The following is a 19,488-nucleotide window of genomic DNA, read 5'->3' as shown; positions in this document are numbered from 1 at the left end:
ATATGTGTCTCTTTGGCCCGCAGGGGGCAGTGTACCATCAATATTAATTTGATTGGGAAATCAGGCTGTAGCAGCCTAAATACTGCAGGCCCCCTCTCACTGATTTACTTCTGCAGGGTGAGGGAGTTATGGGGACCTGTAGTATTCCCGCTACGGTGGGACTGTATCTCGTGTACCCAGCACTCAGGAGCGGGAAGGCTGCTAGTCACTGCCTCACACTTGACCACCAGAGTAATTTATATTATTTGACATAATTTTAAACACGCCATACTAATATTCAGGTGCACTGCATCACTAGAGGGGTGTAGTATGGTATGCCGGCGACCAGCATACCGACGCCGGGAGGCCGACCGCCGGCATACCGACACCGTGGCGAGCGCAAAGGAGCCCCTTGCGGGCTCGGTGGCGTGCTACGCGCGCCACACTATTTTATTCTCCCTCCAGGGGGGTCGTGGACCCCCACGAGGGAGAATATATGCCGGTATGCCGTGTGTCGGGATTCCGGCGCCGGTATACTGTGCGCCGGGATCCCGGCATTCGGCAAACTGAAGACCCCCCCACTAGAGTTATACATAAAGCATTTCCAACAAGGGATACAGTCGTTCGGTCGACACAGCTTAGGTCAACCACTGAAGGTCGACATGGTCAATAGGTCGACATGGTCATTAGGTCGACAGGTCAAAAGGTCGACATGAGTTTTTCACTTTTTTTTCCTTCATTTTGTGGACATTTTCATACTTGACGAGCCACGTGGACTACAATTGGGAATGGTAACCTGTGCCGAGCGCAGCGAGGCACCTTGACCGAAGCATGGCGAGCGAAGTGAAGGGACACGCTGCACCAATTGGGGTTCCCCATCACTTTATGAAGAAAACAACACCAAAAAAAGTCCAAAAACTCATGTTAACCTTTTCACCTGTCGACCTAGTACATGTCGACCTAATGTCCTTTTCGACCTAGTACATGTGGACCTAATGCCCATGTCGACCTTCAGTGGTCGGCTTAATGACTGTCGACCTAAGTTGAGTCGACCCAACGACCCATACCCTCAAACAAATCGGCATGGAAGGGGGAGATATGGAGCAGTGGCAAAAAGAAATAAAAAGTGGTCTAGTGCGGGCAGCAACAGTGACCAAGTGGGATCCAATAAATATAGTTTTTACACCTTAAAGTCAGAGGATCAAATAATGACAGCACTGGAGATCCCCTCGTAACTCAGTGGGGGCTGCTGCAGTATCCCCAGGAGGTGGACCTGATTATGTTTGGCTGAGGACCCATAGACCAACAGTGCCAAATACTCTCACAACAGCTGTAGAAGGGTCCTGCAGTTTGTGCAGCTTCTCATCTCAGCAGCAGACGTGAGCACACAGCAGGAGCAATGACTGAGTGTCCTTCACAAGTGACATGAGCAAATTACTTCAAAACATTTGGAGCCCTAAAGACATGATTTTTTTGTTTTGTTTTTAAACAACAGCAACTTATCTCCGCTCAGAATGCACTGGGGAGTTAGTCAGGAAATTGCAACAAAGCAATGCGGTCAAAATAAAAGGGATCATGTTTGGATGTTATGAGTTTAAATGTATCAAAAATAGTATTGGAAGGTCACACACTGAAAACCAGAACCATGAAATGCATGTGTGTTCGGTTGCAGATACATGCTACAGTATATTATACATATGTCCCCCCCTACATCTTTGCTACAGTTGCGCCAAACAGTCCCTCTTGGCATGTCAGGTTCTGTGAGACTCTGCAAGTAATGGGCAAAAAAACAAACAAAAATCCCTACTGCCTTTTACCTCTACATAAAATGTAAGCAATTTCATTTTAATTGACTGATTTGTGATTCTTGTTAGTTCTCTTTGGCCCTCATTCAGAGTTGATCGCACGGTAGCAGTTTTTTGCAGCTGTGCGATCAGATAGTCGCCGCCTATGGGGGAGTGTATTTTAGCATAGCAAGTGTGTGATCGCTTGTGCAGCGGAGCTGTGCAAAAAGTTTTTGTGCAATTTCTGAGTAGCTCTGAACTTACTCAGCCACTGTGATCACTTCAGCCTGTCAGGTCCTGAAATTGACGGCAGACACCCGCCATGCAAACGCCTGGAAACGCCTGCGTTTTCCACGGCACTCCAGAAAATGGTCAGTTGCCACCCAGAAACGCCTTCTTGCTGTCAATCACCTTGCGATCGCCACTGCGATCATGTTCTTCGTAAAGGTCCCACTCTGCCCGGCGTTTCCCGTTGCCGGGCAGCAACGCGCCTGTGCATTGCGGTCACGGCGCATGTGCAGTTCAGACTCGATCGCACCGCTGTGAACAACTGCAGCGTGCAATCGGGTCGGAATGACCCCCTTTGTACTGTAATATTGCTTGCTTTCTAAGATCAGCACACAATCACTTAACTGTTGATTAGATCCAGTGGTGTAGTCACCAGTGGTGCAAGGTGATTGCTGACTCACAGGCCCAGCTGTCTTATGATATGCATTATGTCCTGGATTTGGTCCATGATTCAGCTAAATGCTAAGTGATTTTAGGAGGATTTGGTTTTGGATACACTGTAAAGATAGAAAACACATTTTGGGGGTTATTCAGAGATATACGCAGCCAGATCTGCGTTCTACTCCACACATTCTGGTCCGCACTCCGATGCGTCCGTAATTAGATTGTGGAGGCATCGGATCTAAGATTGACCCCTGGCAGTGCAGCCTAGCTGCGCTGTCAGGTTGTCAGCAGCCATTTTTTTCTTTTTTGTTGAAGCAGCTGTGTGTGAGGTCACGCAGCCGCCCCGAAAATGCTCCCGACATGCCCCTGGTCAGTAAGCCCTGCCCCCACACTGCGACGATGCCCCTCCGACGGCCATCGCTGTCAATCACACTGCGACAGCATCCTTCCTGGATGCAGCTGCAATATGTATGGCCGCGCAACTGCACTGCGGCGTGTGCATATCAGATGAATGTGGCTGCGCAGAGCGACCATGCATCTACGTCCATCTCTGAATTAGGCCCATTACGTAGTTGGCAAAATAAAAACCTAGATTTTCATATACTGAACATTTTCACAGATAAAATAAATGATACAATTTTATCATTTAGACCCTGACTGTTTACTTTTATTGTGCAAAGCAGACCGATGTTTGGTTCGGGTATTAGCTGCATCTTTTGCCAAATTCTAAAATCTAGATTTAGTTAATCCCTAGTCCTAATCAGGGCCAACACCAGGTTATAACAATCCTCAGTTTCATCATGTCACATCCCGTTATGTGAACAAAACAGAAGCTACCCTTAATGTCCCATGTCACAGAGTCACAGGCATGCGAGGGACAGGACTGCAGAACATAACGTTTATGGCCTTCAAAGTTTGTTGTTTTTTAATTAAAGTAACACACTATGAATAGTGACAATGTAGTTGTGTATATCTATACTGGTGTATACAGTGATTTGCTTTATGTAGGAACATGTATGTGTGTCATGAGACATATAACATGTGCAAGTAAAGTCCACAGTGGCACTTTGGCAGTGTACAAGGCCGGAGGGGCCACGCTCACCTTCCTGTCGCTCAGGCCAGACACTGTGTCAATATATTGCTCCTGAATCATGAAAGCAGCAAGGTTGGCTGTATAACTGGCCAGGAAAATAACCGCAAAGAATGCCCACACCAACACCATGATCTTGCTGGTAGTACCACGAGGATTCTGTATGGGAACTGAGTTATTAAACACCAGTGCCCAGAGCAGCCACAAGGATTTTCCCACTGTGAAACTTGGACCTCCTAAGCCTGAAGAGAAATACATTAAGTTAAAAATATTATCTGCAGCTGCCTTTCATTCTCACTGATCCCACATCACTTTTCTCACATCACTTGCTTTCCTCAGATTCACTTCAAAATGATTTATGCTTTGTTCCTTCAGCGCTCCCACCAAATTTATTTCATCACACTGCGTGTCTCTTACCTGTTCTCCATACCGACTCCCATTCAGTTAATTTACGACTTGTATTCATTTTCCACCAACAATATTTTTTTAAATTATATAAAACTACTGTAATTTGCATATTTATGGTATTAAACAAATATTCCTATATCAAAATGAGGGGCAGATTTATTAAGCTCGGTGAAGTGATAAATTGGAAGGTGATAAAGGACCAGCCAGTCAGCTCCTAACTGTCACTTTTCAAACCCAGCCTGTGACATGGTAGCTAGGATCTGATTGGCTGGTCCTTTATCACTTCACTGCGCTTAATAAATCTGCCCCTGAATGAATGTACTCTGCATATAAGGCAACAATTATAATCCAGGGTTTTCACCTTTTATTTAAACCAAAAGCAGACAGGTATACAGTATCTTAAAAACAAATGCACTAGAGTGAGCTGGGTATCGTGGAGGGCAGTGAAAATGTATGAAATAGTTAAAAATTACACATGCTGTAAAAGTGAATACATAGTATAAGCAACTGAGCATTACCATTACAAATATACCCTGTACAGCATTAGGTACAGCGAATCTGTAATTACTGTACTGAGCCATACAATCACTCATCTCTAGACAGTGATATTTGCAGCGCATACAGCCGCCATAACAACGGAGTACACTATTCAAATTAGGCTGGGTGACCCTATTCAAATAAGTCTGAATTTAAATATTCATATCAGTCATACACAGATTTATGCTTAAAAGGCCAAGGACAAAACAAAACAGTTTTCTTGAAGTTATTCTTCTTTTCACACTGAAACCTACCAACCTACCTAGTGCTTGCTGTATAGATACATATATTTTCCAAAAACTTGTCATGTCAGGGCATACAGGATGCAAATTCAGTTCTGTATAACAGCGTTTCTACATCCTTTCCACACTATAATTACTCCAAGTCTTTGCATTCAATTCCTGCAATTCTTATTCAGCTGAGCTGTATATGCTCTTTACCAGGATAACATAACTCTATTTACACATTGTCGTCTATCAGCTCGTCCCTATAGCTGAAATCCACACATATGTCATACTGTATGTGACTTGTCTCTTGTGCGTACCAATAACCTACAATCCTTTTGTCACCCTCTATAACTGTCCCTTTCATACTTCTAAGATAGTCCTTACATGGTGCACAAAAGTGACAAAATTTATTATTACCCTCTTCCTCCTTGAGTCCAACTTCTCTATTTAAAAGCCTCTATAGGGCACAACAATTTCTTTAACTTATTTTCTTACGTTTTCCATTGTTTAGGTCTTGGTCATATCCCATGGGGCTCAAGTACTCGAAGATGAATACGGTCACTGCTACCACAGACAGACACATGACAAACATCATCATCCAGACTGCTGGGCTATATGGCTCTGTACGGAAAATGTAGGTGGTAATTAGGAGTTCAAGAACAAAATTGTGATCATTATGACCTTAACAACAATTGTGCATTCATCCTGAGAACCCCAGCAAAAGTACAGTGAGTAAATCAGTAAATGAATAAGAAGCATTATGAGCCCAACATCATGGAGTCCTCATGACAACGTAATCATTCTGGATCTCATGATAAGACCAATGTTGGCCAATAACTAGATTACTAGGTAGGGTTCCATAATTAGTGGACGGAGAACAAAAAACAATCCCTAGGGCCACTTTAATTAAGTCTGGTGTTTGCAGACATTTTCATATAACCCCAAAAAGCCAGCAGTATAAAACCACCATGTTTTATCTAGACTAGTGAATAATGTAATTCTCATTAACATTTAAAGAGATCACAAACTGCAGGAGGAGACTTTTATACTAAAGGGTTTGAGAACTTTTTAAAAATGTAGATTACTGCACAACATTTTGAATGGAATGATTTTCTACGACAGATGGTTATGGAATACGGAGAAGGATTCTGGAGTGGTGCTCTGCAGTGAAACATGCAGGAGTGATACTCTGCAGATCTCACCCAGGAAAGCCGAAGGGGACACAGTTCCATTGCTACGTGACACCAGGACACTGATTCCGGTCTCTACGAAGGGAACAGAAAAATCCACAATCTCTGAGCGCTCTTCATTTATAGTGAGAGACCCGATAGCAAGGTGAGCACGCTGGTAATAAACCTGAGCAGGAGTGGAGAAACAGAGGAGGAAAAAGGTTGAGAGTGTAAAGAACACTGGCAAGTGGTGGAAAAGGATGAGTTCTAGAGGGAACATATGAGAGAAAATAAAAGGGACAGTAGAAAACGATAGCATGTTGGGAGAATGCACCAGTAGTGTAATTAATATGTTTTTGTACACAGTTGTCTGTTATGTGCTCACCTCTCCAATCATTCCATTCCACACACCTCGTACAATCTTCCCGTGCTTTCCGTTAGTCACCAAATACAGATCGTAGGAGAACTTAACAGTACGTGCCAACTTCTTCAAGATGTCAATACAGAACCCTTTGCAGCACAGTTTGGAGTAAGGTTCACCGGAACTGCTAAGGGATAGTAGAAAAGGACTCTGGGATAGGGGAAGTTTTACAGAATGAGATGAACAGCTTTAAATTGCTATTGAAGTTGAATATAACAACAATGCCTCAAATTTGATGATTCAGTTAACTCAAAATTTCTTGGAAAATTCTGGATAAAATATTAGGCATTCACGAAAAGATTTCTACCATTAAAACATTACACCACTGCATCTGTAATTATCAGATCAACAAGGATGTATCAATAGCCCTGCCCCCCATTAGATCAGCACTTTCCAGTCATGACTCACACCCTATACCTCAAGGTCAGGTTGCTCTGCTTGCGGCAAGGCACTGTGTTCCGCACACAGTCTCCCGTCATTGGGTCTGTGCTCTCAACAATAACAAAAGGCCTCTCTTCTAGGGTGGCCACAGTTAGGTGACGAGTATCTGTCACAAGCTGATGACCTGTGCCATACCGTGGCCAAACCGGGTACTTCATTCGTATTATACCATGCTCCCACCTGCCAACCTAGAGAGATAGAGAGACTGTTTTCCTTGTCTGTGGAGATTTCTTATGATTACTAATGAAGTAGGTCAAGATATGTACCTCTTCCCATACTCGTTCTGGAGTCAGTGTAATAACCAGCATGGATGGATCTAGTAGAAATCCCTTGGTATTGAAGGAAAGATCTGTCTCACGCCAAATTATATTCAGCATATGCCTATTAGACAGCAGCAAACAGAAGGATAACACAGTGATATAATGCTTTAAACTGGCGCTTAAACATTTATTAAACAAACAAACAAATAATATAAAAGAGTTGCAGATATAAGCATTTTAGTACTGCTAATTATATATCCTTGACACATACCTATACAGGGTGTCATTCCCTTGAACTTGCACTGGTGCCAAACAGGTCCCTCCAGGATTGGGCAGCTCGCCATGTTTCTGTAAATAGTTCTTAGCTGCTGCAGTAATTACTGCTATGCCATCCTGCACCTTCTGCTGTAGGCTCCTTCTCCAACCATCGGTCACTACGCTAACCAGCCCCACCGGGAAAAAGCTAGCAGGACGTTCTGGAGAGCCAATAGTGAAGCTTGGTACAATCCAAATATGGTCTGGCCCCAGGAGTCCAGCTTCACCAGCCACAGAGAAAAGTTCCTCAGTCTCCTCTCTCGAGCAGAATAATAGAAGCACTGGAGCAGAGACTTGTCTGAGCACTCGCTGGGTCCCACGGGGGCCTGTGCCTGGCTCTAGTATCAGCTCATCCTGGGGGCCCCAACCTGGTTGTATAGCCTCACACAGAGCTTGTACAGTCTTGAGAAAAAGTCGATGTCCAGGGTAATGACTGGTAATAACAGAGAATGGACCTAGCTCGTATTCTTCCAGCACCTTGAATATGACAGCAAGCTGCTGTTCTAACGATGCTGCCATCTGAAGGAAAGAAGACGTTGGCTCCTGGGAAAATTACAAAAAAAATTATTTGTTTTAACACCTAGTGGCATGTACTACATTGATGCAAACACAGGAGCTATGATTTTTATTATTTTTTATTATTATCATCATCATCAATCATCATCATTATGGCTTGTACCATGATCTTACTTTCCTATAGCATTCTCTATACACATGGGGCCTGATTCTGAGTTAGATGCGAAGTGATGTTGGACACAGTGGAGCATCCAGAGTCCATGTTTGTGATTGTGAGGGTTTAGGTTTTGAGGAGGGAGACTTTTTGTTACTATCCTGATTGTGCTAAAATGGAGCCCGCCAGTCTGGGTGGTCTCTCCTCTTGGTAAAAGAATGTGCTGGGACTTTATGTTTTTCCCAGCAGTTATTGTCTAGTTTGACTACATCTCCGAGCATGCTCCTCTGGGATTTCCTTTGTTTTGCTGGCATTGTGAAATGAACACACCCTTAATGTGGGTTTAAAAGGGATCCGCTGCTGGGGAAGGGTGAGTCAATTTTTCCAAATCTTGTGTGTTGGAATCTCCCAAGGGTAGTGTGTGTTTGGCAGAAGGAGCTCTTTTTACTAACAGAGCCCAAGCAGCAGGTATCCTGAAAGGCACTGGTGGAGGAAAGAGGGAGAGGCAGGGAGGGAAGGATCAGCTGCCATATCCATGTAAGCTGCAGATGACGGGGGTGTAGGGCTGGCACCCTGCCATGTTGGTGAAGTGCAGTGGCTCTGCAGCTGGGAAACTGAAGAGTTTGCTGTAGCTATAGTTTTGATCTGAGATCCGCTGTAGCTACAGTATTTACTAGAGATGAGCGGGTTCGGTTCCTCGAGATCCGAACCCCCTCCGAACTTCACCTATTTTACACGGTTCCGAGGCAGCCTCAGATCTTCCCGCCTTGCTCGGTTAACCCGAGTGCACCCGAACGTCATCATCCCGCTGTCGTATTCTCGCGAGATTCGTATTCTATATAAGGAGCCGCGCGTCGCCGCAATTTTCACTCGTGCTTTGGAAATGATAGCGAGAGGACGTGGCTGCATTCTCTCAGTTTCTGTGTTCACTGTGCTGCAAATATCTGTGCTCAGTGTGCTGCAAATATCTGTGCTCAGTGTGCTGCAAATATCTACGTTCTCTGCCTGAAAACGCTCCATATCTGTGCTGCATTGTAGGAGGACAGTGCAGAATTTTGCTGACCACCAGTATATATATATATAGCAGTACGGTACAGTAGTCCATTGCTCTACCTCTGTGTCGTCAAGTATACTATCCATATCTGTGCTGCATTGTAGTTGTGCGCAGTATATAGTAGGAGGACAGTGCAGAATTTTGCTGACCACCAGTATATATATATATAGCAGTACAGTAGTCCATTGCTCTACCTCTGTGTCTTCAAGTATACTATCCATATCTGTGCTGCATTGTAGTTGTGCACAGTATATAGTAGGAGGACAGTGCAGAATTTTGCTGACCACCAGTATATATATATATATATATATATATATATATCCAAAAAAGTCCTGCACTCTCATCTCATCAATTCCAACGTGGCGGGTGCTCCCAATAGACCCAATAGGTCCACTCAAATAGCAATGTTTCCACTGTGTGGAGGGTGCACTCACGTAAATGTACAAATTAGTCCATGCCTAAAAGTAGGAAATTTTTATTGTAGTCATCAAAAAAGCCTTGTTGTCGCAACAAGCCTTTTTTGATGACTACAATAAAAATTTCCTACTTTTAGGCATGGACTAATTTGTACATTTGCGTGAGTGCACCCTCCACACAGTGGAAACATTGCTATATTGCTATATATATGCTATATATATATATATATATATATATATATATATATATATATAAAAAACAGAAAGAAAACCGCGCAGTGAGAAATAAAGTCTTTAACTTTCAATATAAGTCCGAAATGTATGTTGCCGCAATCCTCCTCAGGAGCTACCGTACTCCTCAAATCATGTAAAAAAGAAAAAGAATGGAGGGCGCAATCGTGAGTAATAATTCACAGCTAATTTACTGACAATTCTCAACTCACATACATTTCAATATAGGGTAACCGGTGCAATGAAGAAAACCAGTGTAGCATCCGGACTACTAGCATTGGTAAACGTCGCCGCTCCTCGGGTTCCACAGTCACTGTAACATCCAGCTCCACGGACTCCACAACGCTGACCTCACACTCCGGTACTCCGGTTGATGGGTATCGCGTATTACGTCCTGCTGGCCACGCCCAACGCGTTTCGTCATGGGACTTCGTCAGGGGGTGTTTCTTTTATATATATATATATATATATATATATATCAGTACGGTACAGTAGGCCATTGCTATTGATATATTACTGGCATATAATTTCACACATTAAAAGATGGAGAAAATGTGGAGGGAGGCCGGCCACTTGGGTTGCTTAGCTTAGCCATCCAGCGACTTTGGTGCACCTCTTTTTTTCTTTGCATCATGTGCTGTTTGGGGACTATTTTTTAAAGTGCCATCCTGTCTGACACTGCAGTGACACTCCTAGATGGGCCAGGTGTTTGTGCCGGCCACTTGGGTCGCTTAGCTTAGCCATCCAGCAACCTTGGTGCACCTCTTTTTTTCTTTGCATCATGTGCTGTTTGGGGACAATTTTTTTTAAGTGCCATCCTGTCTGACACTGCAGTGACACTCCTAGATGGGCCAGGTGTTTGTGCCGGCCACTTGGGTCGCTTAGCTTAGCCATCCAGCGACCTTGGTGCACCTTTTTTTTTCTTTGCATCATGTGCTGTTTGGGGACAATTTTTTTTAAGTGCCATCCTGTCTGACACTGCAGTGCCATTCCTAGATGGGCCAGGTCTTTGTGCCGGCCGCTTGGGTCGCTTAGCTTAGTCATCCAGCGACCTCGGTGCAAATTTTAGGACTAAAAATAATATTGTGAGGTGTGAGGTGTTCAGAATAGACTGGAAATGAGTGGAAATTATGGTTATTGAGGTTGATAATACTATGGGATCAAAATGACCCCCAAATTCTATGATTTAACCTGTTTTTGAAAAAAAACACCCAAATCAAAAACACACCCGAATCCGACAAAAAATTTTCAGGGAGGTTTTGCTAAAACGCGTCCGAATCCAAAACACGGCCGCGGAACCGAATCCAAAACCAAAACCCGAAAAATTTCCGGTGCACATCTCTAGTATTTACCTGAGATCCTGGTAGGAACCTGGTAGGATCCTGGTAGGAACTGTGTTAAACTGGCAAAACTGCCTCTGATGAGTTTTGGAGACTCTGCTGGGACTTTTGGGGAGACTGGTGTTTAACCTGTTACAGGTTGAGTATCCCTTATCCAAAATGCTTGGGACCAGAGGAATTTTGGATATCGGATTTTTCCGTATTTTGGAATAATTGCATACCATAATGGGATATCATGGTGATGGGACCTAAATCTAAGCACAGAATGCATTTACGTTTCATATACACCTTATACACACAGCCTGAATGTAATTTTAGCCAATATTTTTTATAACTTTGTGAATTAAACAAAGTGTGTGTACATTCACACAATTCATTTATGTTTCATATACACCTTATGCACACAGCCTGAAGGTCATTTAATACAATATTTTTAATAACTTTGCGTATTAAACAAAGTTTGTGTACATTGAGCCATCAAAAAACAAAGGTTTCACTATCTCAGTCTTACTCAAAAAAGTCCGTATTTCGGAATATTCCGTATTTCGGAATATTTGGATATGGGATACTCAACCTGTATTTATGAGATGTTGTTAACAGCCCTTTCATGATTGTGCTATGTTACCTAGGAGGCTTGTACTGTTTGCACACTACCTTTCAATAAATGTGTTATTATAAGGCACCTTTCTCCTTATCTGTTTGAGCGCTGTGTTTAAAGGGGTCCGACAATGAAGGTGGGCTTTATGTCCTAAATGCGGTACCCTCAATAATTAGGCTGCATGGGAGACAGACTGTTAATCTTATAGGCGTGTTTTGGAAGTGTCACGGGTGTGTCGCTGATAATGGTTGCGTGCGGAGATGCAGAAATGTTGACACAGGAAGACATATTTTCCGATGCATAACCTGCACCTGCCATAGGACAAGTTTTCGATGGTGGGTCTTTTAAAGATGCACCAAGAGGTATTTCAGCTTCTGAAGATGCTCAAAGTGGGCCTCTCAGTCAGTAGCGGATCTTGCCACGGGCAAGCAGGACTTTTGCCCGAGGCGCCGCCTTCCGGAGGGCGCCATCCGGAGGGCGCCGCACCAGGGCAAGATCCGCTGCTGCTGTGTGCCCCCTGCTGCCCCCCTGCTGCCGCTGGCCGCTGCCCCCGGGAAGGGAAATTAGACGCGTACACGTCTAGTTTCCCTTCGTGGAGAGGTCCTTTACTGTGCGGTGCGCGATGACGTCATCGCGCACCACACATCATTTTAGTCTGTACAGGGGGCGTAAATGACCACGCCCCCTGTACGAAGCCATGCCCCCTAATGCCGCCCGGGGCGCCAGAAGCCCCGGAACCGGCCCTGCTCTCAGTCCTTGCATACACCACGGAAGGGCTTCTGTAGCAGCATTAGCATAAAGTCACTGATGCCGCAGCGGCAAAAGGCACAAACACAGATGCGGCTGCGTTCCGACTCTGGCACATTGAGTCATTTGATTCCTTGTTTCCCCCAGTACATGTCAAAATTCCAAATCACCTTCTTTGTTCTAGAAATTTATTTTAAAAGCCATAGAAAAGGAAACATACTTCAAATATGCCATATAATAAAAAGCACAGCAATATAACGAGGTAATTAGCAAAAGTCAATTAGATAATTATATAGCCATTGCCTCAAGATCCACATCATTTGCATATACTACCGCATGGAGAGAACACAAACAAAGTGGTTCAGGATAGAAGCGGATGTAGCGTCCGCTGTGAGACTACTTGCTTCCTTTGATTTCTTCAAAGCTCCTGCTCTCTATCATATACAGAAACAAACTCGCTAATTAAAAACAAATTGAAAATGAAATGAAATTCATCATCACAAGCAACATTCAAGCTCAGGTACAAGACCTTTCACGGCCGAAGGCAGAAAATCCATTATACTGTAGGACCTCAGCAGAGATGAGCCAATCACATTTGTAGATGTTTTGAGGAGTCTCAAGCCAATCAATTTTTTAATTTTTTATTATTGTTTATTCTTTGTAGGGTGTATTAAAGAGACGTGTCATTTTCTATTCAGCGCAGAAAGCCAAATGAGGGATCTGTTTTCAGAGCGCAAATACTGATGTTGCTTGTAACATTATTTATAAACAGGAAAATATGTTCTATTTTACTATGAGATAATGCGCCCATCTATCTGCACTTTTGCACGTGTATATGGACACGCACATGGTTTATTGCACTCAAGTGGAAAGAGAATGCATTTCACATTTTTACAACAGAGGTAGCTAAACCAACATGGGCCAGTCAGCATGTTCATGGAGAAAGTAGAATGACTGCAGTGATACGCATGAATGGAAAACAAGATTGTGTTTATCGGGAAGATATATTTTAATGAATTGGTGCTTCTGTTTTATGGAATGCTCACAGACCCTTTAGTCACACAAACAATCCACATTGTACACCACTTCACAGATGACTATTATCCGTTATGAATCAAAGGGTCGACTTAGATAAGATCGACAGTCAATAGGTCAACCACTATTGGTCGACATGGTCAATATGGGGGAAATGTCGACATAGTGAAAAGGAGGACACATGAAAAGGTCGACATGAGAATTTTAAAATGTTTTTGGTGTAATTTTTTTCCATAACATGACCAAGATGTCCAATTAGTGCACCGCGTCCTCTTGCATGGCTCACTTCGGTCGCCATGCTGCCGGCAAGGTGCCTTGCTTCTCTACCGCTGCACTCAGCACAGGGTACTATTCCCAATCATAGTCCACATGGGTGGCGAAGTATGAAAAAGTTAAAAAGAAAAAAATAATTGTAAAAACAGTTGTGTCAACCTGTCCCGTGTCTACCTTTTTACTGTGTTGACCTTGTCCATGTCGACCAATAGTGGTCGACCTATTTACCGTCGACCTACCATTCGGATACCCTATTATCATACCCGCTAATTTTACTGTGCCATGTAGGCTTATTATACAGAAGATGACAATATTAAGTAGTATTAAAAGTGTCAAACAATACCTCTTTTCCACCAAAGTCCCGGGCATAGCCAGATTAAGGTGGGGATACAGGGCATACTGTACCCCGGGCCCACCTGTGTCCTGGGCCCCCGGCCAAAGCACAGTGATATCACTAGCTTTCCCTCTTAATGCGAGAGCCAGAATGCAAGCAGGACAGTATGCAGTGGAGGCAGAGACACAAGTGAGGCAGAGACACAAGAGCTGTAAGTGACTAGTGATACATGGATCTCAGCTTCTCCTCCTTCCTACCTGGGTGTCTGAGTCCTGTGTAAACGTTTATGCAACTAAACCTTTTGGGTCTAGAGAGAGACACAGACAGAGAATCCTCCTGAGTCCTGTCCCAGTCTGTAAGTAGTACAGAGGCTGATGCTATTCTTGCATGTGACAAGAAAAAATAAAAAAATAAATTATTTTTCTGTGTGTATTTTAAGTTTGTTTAAGTTGTCTTTGTTCCATTACAAACATTTTTTATAAAATAGTTGTCTCTCAATTACAGTTTAAAACTAATACACACCATTGATTTAAATTTCATATACACAATCTATACCTCCCACCATAACCCATTCCAGGAGGGACAAACTGCTTTCTACCTGGACTTCCTTCTTAATTTATGATTGCAATCACCTGTATTGAAGTACCTTTCTTATCAATTAAATAGTTCAACACAGGTGACGCCAATCATATATTAAGAGGGAAGTCCAGGTAGAGAGCATTTTTCGCTCCTGAAATGGGACATGTTGGGAGGTATGCACGATCTAATATACATCCCCCACCTTCCACCGGGGTCCCCCTGTCATAAGTGCCCCGAGCACCCCCAAGGCTTAATCTGGCCCTGGTCCCGGGTCCGACCTTAGCTTTGGAACACAGTTCCAAACCGGGACAGACCCCTTTTCACTGGGTTACTTTCCGTATCAGCGCCATTAACACTGCACACAGGTCTTTCCCGTGTAATACCCTGCTAGGATTCCCGTGTTACCAGGATAATACTGGAGTTTTGAACTTACACTAAGCCCTGTGAGTGCTGCAAACTTTCTCTCTTTATCTTCATACGATTGTAGGTAAATGGATTAACAAGGCCTATAATGGATTAACAAACTGGAGTGCTGGTCATTTGGGACATATATATATATTTCCTGAATATTGTATGCACTAGAGATGTGCACCGGAAAATTTTCGGGTTTTGTGTTTTGGTTTTGGATTCGGTTCTGCGGCCGTGTTTTGGATTCGGACGTGTTTTGGCAAAACCTCCCTGAAAATGTTTTGTCGGATTCGGGTGTGTTTTGGATTAGAGTGTTTTTTTTTTTTTTAAACCCTCAAAAACAGCTTAAATCATAGAATTTGGGGGGTAATTTTGATCCCATAGTATTATTAACCTCAATAACCATAATTTCCACTCATTTCCAGTCTATTCTGAACACCTCACCTCTGAACACCTCACAATATTATTTTTAGTCCTAAAATTTGCCCCGAGGTCGCTGGATGACTAAGCTAAGCGACCCAAGTGGGCGGCACAAACACCTGGCCCATCTAGGAGTGGCACTGCAGTGGCAGACAGGATGGCGCTTAAAAAAAAATAGCCCCAAACATCACATGATGCAAAGATAAATAAAAAAAAAAAAGAGGTGCAAGATGGAATTGTCCTTGGGCCCTCCCACCCACCCTTATGTTGTATAAACAGGACATGCACACTTTAACAAACCCATCATTCAGCGACAGGGTCTGCCACACGACTGTGGCTGAAATGACTGGTTGGTTTGGGCCCCCACCAAAAAAAAAACAATCAATCTCTCCTTACACAAACTGGCTCTACAATATGCCTTTTAGCTTTTGCGTCGCTTAACTTTTCCTTCAGATAACTGAAAGCCTGGCCTTCTTTATCCAGAGCTTTCACTGGTGAGTCTTTTTCTGACGTCTGTGTACATTCTTGGTATCGCCTGCCTAGAGAAGTGGAACCTAGATGGTATTTGGTACAGGGGACACACTACCTCAAGAAATTCTTTAATTGCCTGTGAACTAACGGCGGATACCAGACGCACGTCTAACACCAACACAGCTGCCAAGGCCTGAGTTATCCGCTTTGCAACAGGATGACTGCTGTGATATTTCATCTTCCTCGCAAAGGACTGTTGGACAGTCAATTGCTTACTGGAAGTAGTACAAGTGGTCTTCCGACTTCCCCTCTGGGATGATTATCGACTCCCAGCAGCAACAACAGCAGAGCCAGGAGCAGTAGGCGTTACACTCAAGGATCCATCGGAGGAATCCCAGGCAGGAGAGGACTCGTCAGACTTGCCAGTGACATGGCCTGCAGGACTATTGGCTTTCCTGTCTAAGGAGGAAATTGACACTGAGGGAGTTGGTGGTGTGGTTTGCAGGAGCTTGGGTACAAGAGGAAGGGATTTAGTTGTCAGTGGACTGCTTCCGCTGTCACCCAAAGTTTTTGAACTTGTCAATGACTTCTGATGAATGCGCACCAGGTGACGTATAAGGGAGGATGTTCCTAGGTGGTTAACGTCCTTACCCCTACTTATTACAGCTTGACAAAGGCAACACACGGCTTGACACCTGTTGCCTGCATTTCTGTTAAAATAATTCCGGTGATTTTTTTTTGTAATTTGATCAGGCATGTCAATGGCCATATTCATCCCACGGACAACAGGTGTCTCCCCGGGTGCCTGACTTAAACAAACCACCTCACCATCAGAATCCTCCTTGTCAATTATCTCCTCAGCGCCAGCAACACCCATATCCTCATCCTGGTGTACTTAAACTGTGATATCTTCAATTTGACTATCAGGAACTGGACTGCGGGTGCTCCTTCCAGCACTTGCAGGGGGCGTTCAAATGGTGGTGTCACAACTGAGGGCCTGAGCTGACGGGAGGCAGCCTCAGTTGTAGGGGCTGAGATGTACCGGAACCTGGGAGGTTGTATCAGACCCCTGGACATGTAAGTAACATGAATAATAACTGCCCGAAGGCGTGACCACGACAACTTGGATAAAAGTCAATGATGTTTATTATGACAACTCCGCAACACAGCAGCAGTAAAAGAAAACGTAAAAGTCAGCAAAGAATAAATACAGTTCCTGGGTACTACAGGATGGCAGGAGCCACAGGGCACTGGTAGTGTGAGATAGTTCTTATGATCTTCTAGATGGAAAGTCCTTACCAGGCCCGACTGTAGCAATGGAGATAACCCAGGATTGTGCCAGCTGGTGTTCCAGGAAAAGCTGGGTTGCTGAAGATAAAACAGCTGCTGTGGATACTGGCTGGAACCAGACTGTTGTTAGCACGGAGTGGATACTGGCTGGAACCAGTTAAATAATAAATGAACTTGGGAGCGATGAAATATGAACTGAAATGTAGAACTTGAGAGCGGAGAAATAATAATACCGGTGGAGAGTGGTAAAGTGTAGAAAGGACACCGGCCCTTTAAGGGAAGCTGTACTCTGCTGGAAGCTGAGCTGGAAGCAGGTAATGTTGTAGCTGGAAACAGATGAATCCACAATGGATTGGAAAGTCAGGCTACACCGCAGGTGGAATGCTGGTGCGGGTCTCTATGGTGGAAGTCTTGAGACAGGAGCTGGAACCTGGAAGACAATCACAGGAGAGAGACAAACAGGAACTAGGTTTGACAACCAAAGCACTGACGCCTTCCTTGCTCAGGCACAGTGTATTTATACCTGCAGCAAGGAAGGGATTGGCTAGGCAATTATGCAGATTATCAATACTGAGAACAGATTGGTGGAAATGATCAGCTGACAGAATCCAAGATGGCTGCGCCCATGCAGACACTTGGATTACAAACCAAACTTCCCTCCATGTGGTAATGAAAACAGTAATGGCGGCGCCGGCCACCGGAGACAGGAGGCGCCAGGCTGACAGATGCACATCCAACCACGCGGACACAGCGGAGGCCGCGGCTGACGTAATCGCCACTCAGACACTCTGCATGCAGAAGTTCAGGGACGGCGGCGGAGGCCGCGGGAGACGCCATGCCAGGTGTAATATGGCGTTTACTGTGACAGCGTCCCAGAGTGACAGGAGAGGATACAGGAATGTACACATCAGGATAACAGATGGGATCCGGTCCTGGAGCGCTGAGCCAGCCTTAGGAGGCATCTGATGGGTAAGAAATGGCGTCCAGATACCCGGATCGTGACAGCACCCCCCCCTTTAGGAGTGGCCCCAGGACACTTCTTTGGCTTTTGAGGAAACTTGGAATGGAATCTCCGGACCAAGGCAGGAGCATGGACATCAGAAGCATTGGTCCATGAACGTTCCTCAGGACCATAACCCTTCCAGTCAATAAGATATTGTAGTTGACCGTAACGGTGACGTGAGTCCAGGATCTTGGCCACTTCATACTCAACGCCTCGTTGAGTTTGGACTTTCGGAGTTGGAGGAAGTGAGGAATGAAACCGATTCAAGATCAGCGGTTTCAACAGGGAAACATGGAATGTCCTGGGTATTTTTAAGAAGGGAGGCAACTGGAGTCTGTAAGCAACAGGATTGATGACTTGTTCAATCTTGAAAGGACCGATATAGCGAGGTGCAAACTTCATACTGGGAACTCTTAACCTCAAATTCTTTGTGGATAACCATACCCGATCACCCACCTTGAGAGCAGGAACTGCTCGACGCTTCTTATCCGCAAACTTCTTGTACCTGAACGATGCCTTGAGCAGAGCTGATCGTACGCTCTTCCAGATATTGGCAAACTGATGCAAGGTGATATCCACTGCGGGAACAGAAGTTGCTGGAAGCGGTTGGAACTCAGGGACTTTAGGGTGGAATCCAAAGTTAGTGAAGAATGGTGTTGAAGCAGATGAAGAATGATACTGGTTGTTATGACAGAACTCGGCCCAGGGAAGTAATTGAACCCAGTCATCTTGAGAGGAGGACACATAGATGCGGAGGAAGGCCTCCAAGTCCTGATTCACCCTCTCGGTTTGACCATTGGTCTGAGGATGGTAAGCCGTGGAAAACTTTAGCTTGACTTGGAGGACTTGACATAAACTTCGCCAGAATTTGGCTGTGAATTGAACTCCTCGATCTGAGATAATTTCTTCAGGAAGACCGTGGAGTCGGAAGATCTCTTGTATGAATACTTGAGCCAACTTGGAAGCTGACGGAAGACCGGTGAGAGGAATGAAGTGTGCCATCTTGGTGAACCGGTCAACTACCACCCAGATGGTATTGAACTTGTTGCACATGGGTAAGTCTGTAATGAAATCCATCGACAAGTGGGTCCATGGTCGACGGGGAACGGATAGTGGAACCAGTTGCCCCGCAGGCGACTGGCGGGATACTTTATGTTGGGCACACTTTGGGCAAGATGCAATAAACTCCAAGACGTCCTTTTTCAGAGTTGGCCACCAATAGGACCTAGAGATAAACTCCAGGGTTTTTTGGATACCTGTATGTCCGGCAAAACGGGAAGCATGGGCCCAATGCATGAGCTTCTTCCTTAGCATCG

At 44.5% G+C, this 19,488-nt stretch overlaps 1 protein-coding gene across 1 annotated transcript in view; it reads right to left on the bottom strand.

Annotated features, from left to right (window-relative positions):
• The window catches only part of GRIN2C (glutamate ionotropic receptor NMDA type subunit 2C), a 73,547-nt gene that overhangs the window by 40,460 nt on the left and 13,599 nt on the right, over positions 1-19,488 (bottom strand). Inside the window, exons 3-9 of the mRNA XM_063960677.1 lie at positions 7,260-7,846; positions 6,995-7,109; positions 6,705-6,916; positions 6,252-6,414; positions 5,900-6,053; positions 5,193-5,318; positions 3,538-3,767 (exon numbers count right to left, since the gene is read on the bottom strand). Coding sequence (XP_063816747.1) covers positions 3,538-3,767; positions 5,193-5,318; positions 5,900-6,053; positions 6,252-6,414; positions 6,705-6,916; positions 6,995-7,109; positions 7,260-7,846 — 1,587 coding nt within the window. The remainder of the gene's footprint in view (positions 1-3,537; positions 3,768-5,192; positions 5,319-5,899; positions 6,054-6,251; positions 6,415-6,704; positions 6,917-6,994; positions 7,110-7,259; positions 7,847-19,488) is intronic.

Source organism: Pseudophryne corroboree, chromosome 3, assembly GCF_028390025.1.
Source record: "Pseudophryne corroboree isolate aPseCor3 chromosome 3, aPseCor3.hap2, whole genome shotgun sequence".
In the NCBI taxonomy this organism is placed as follows: Eukaryota; Metazoa; Chordata; class Amphibia; order Anura; family Myobatrachidae; genus Pseudophryne; species Pseudophryne corroboree.
This window is presented reverse-complemented; position numbering and strand designations above follow the sequence as displayed.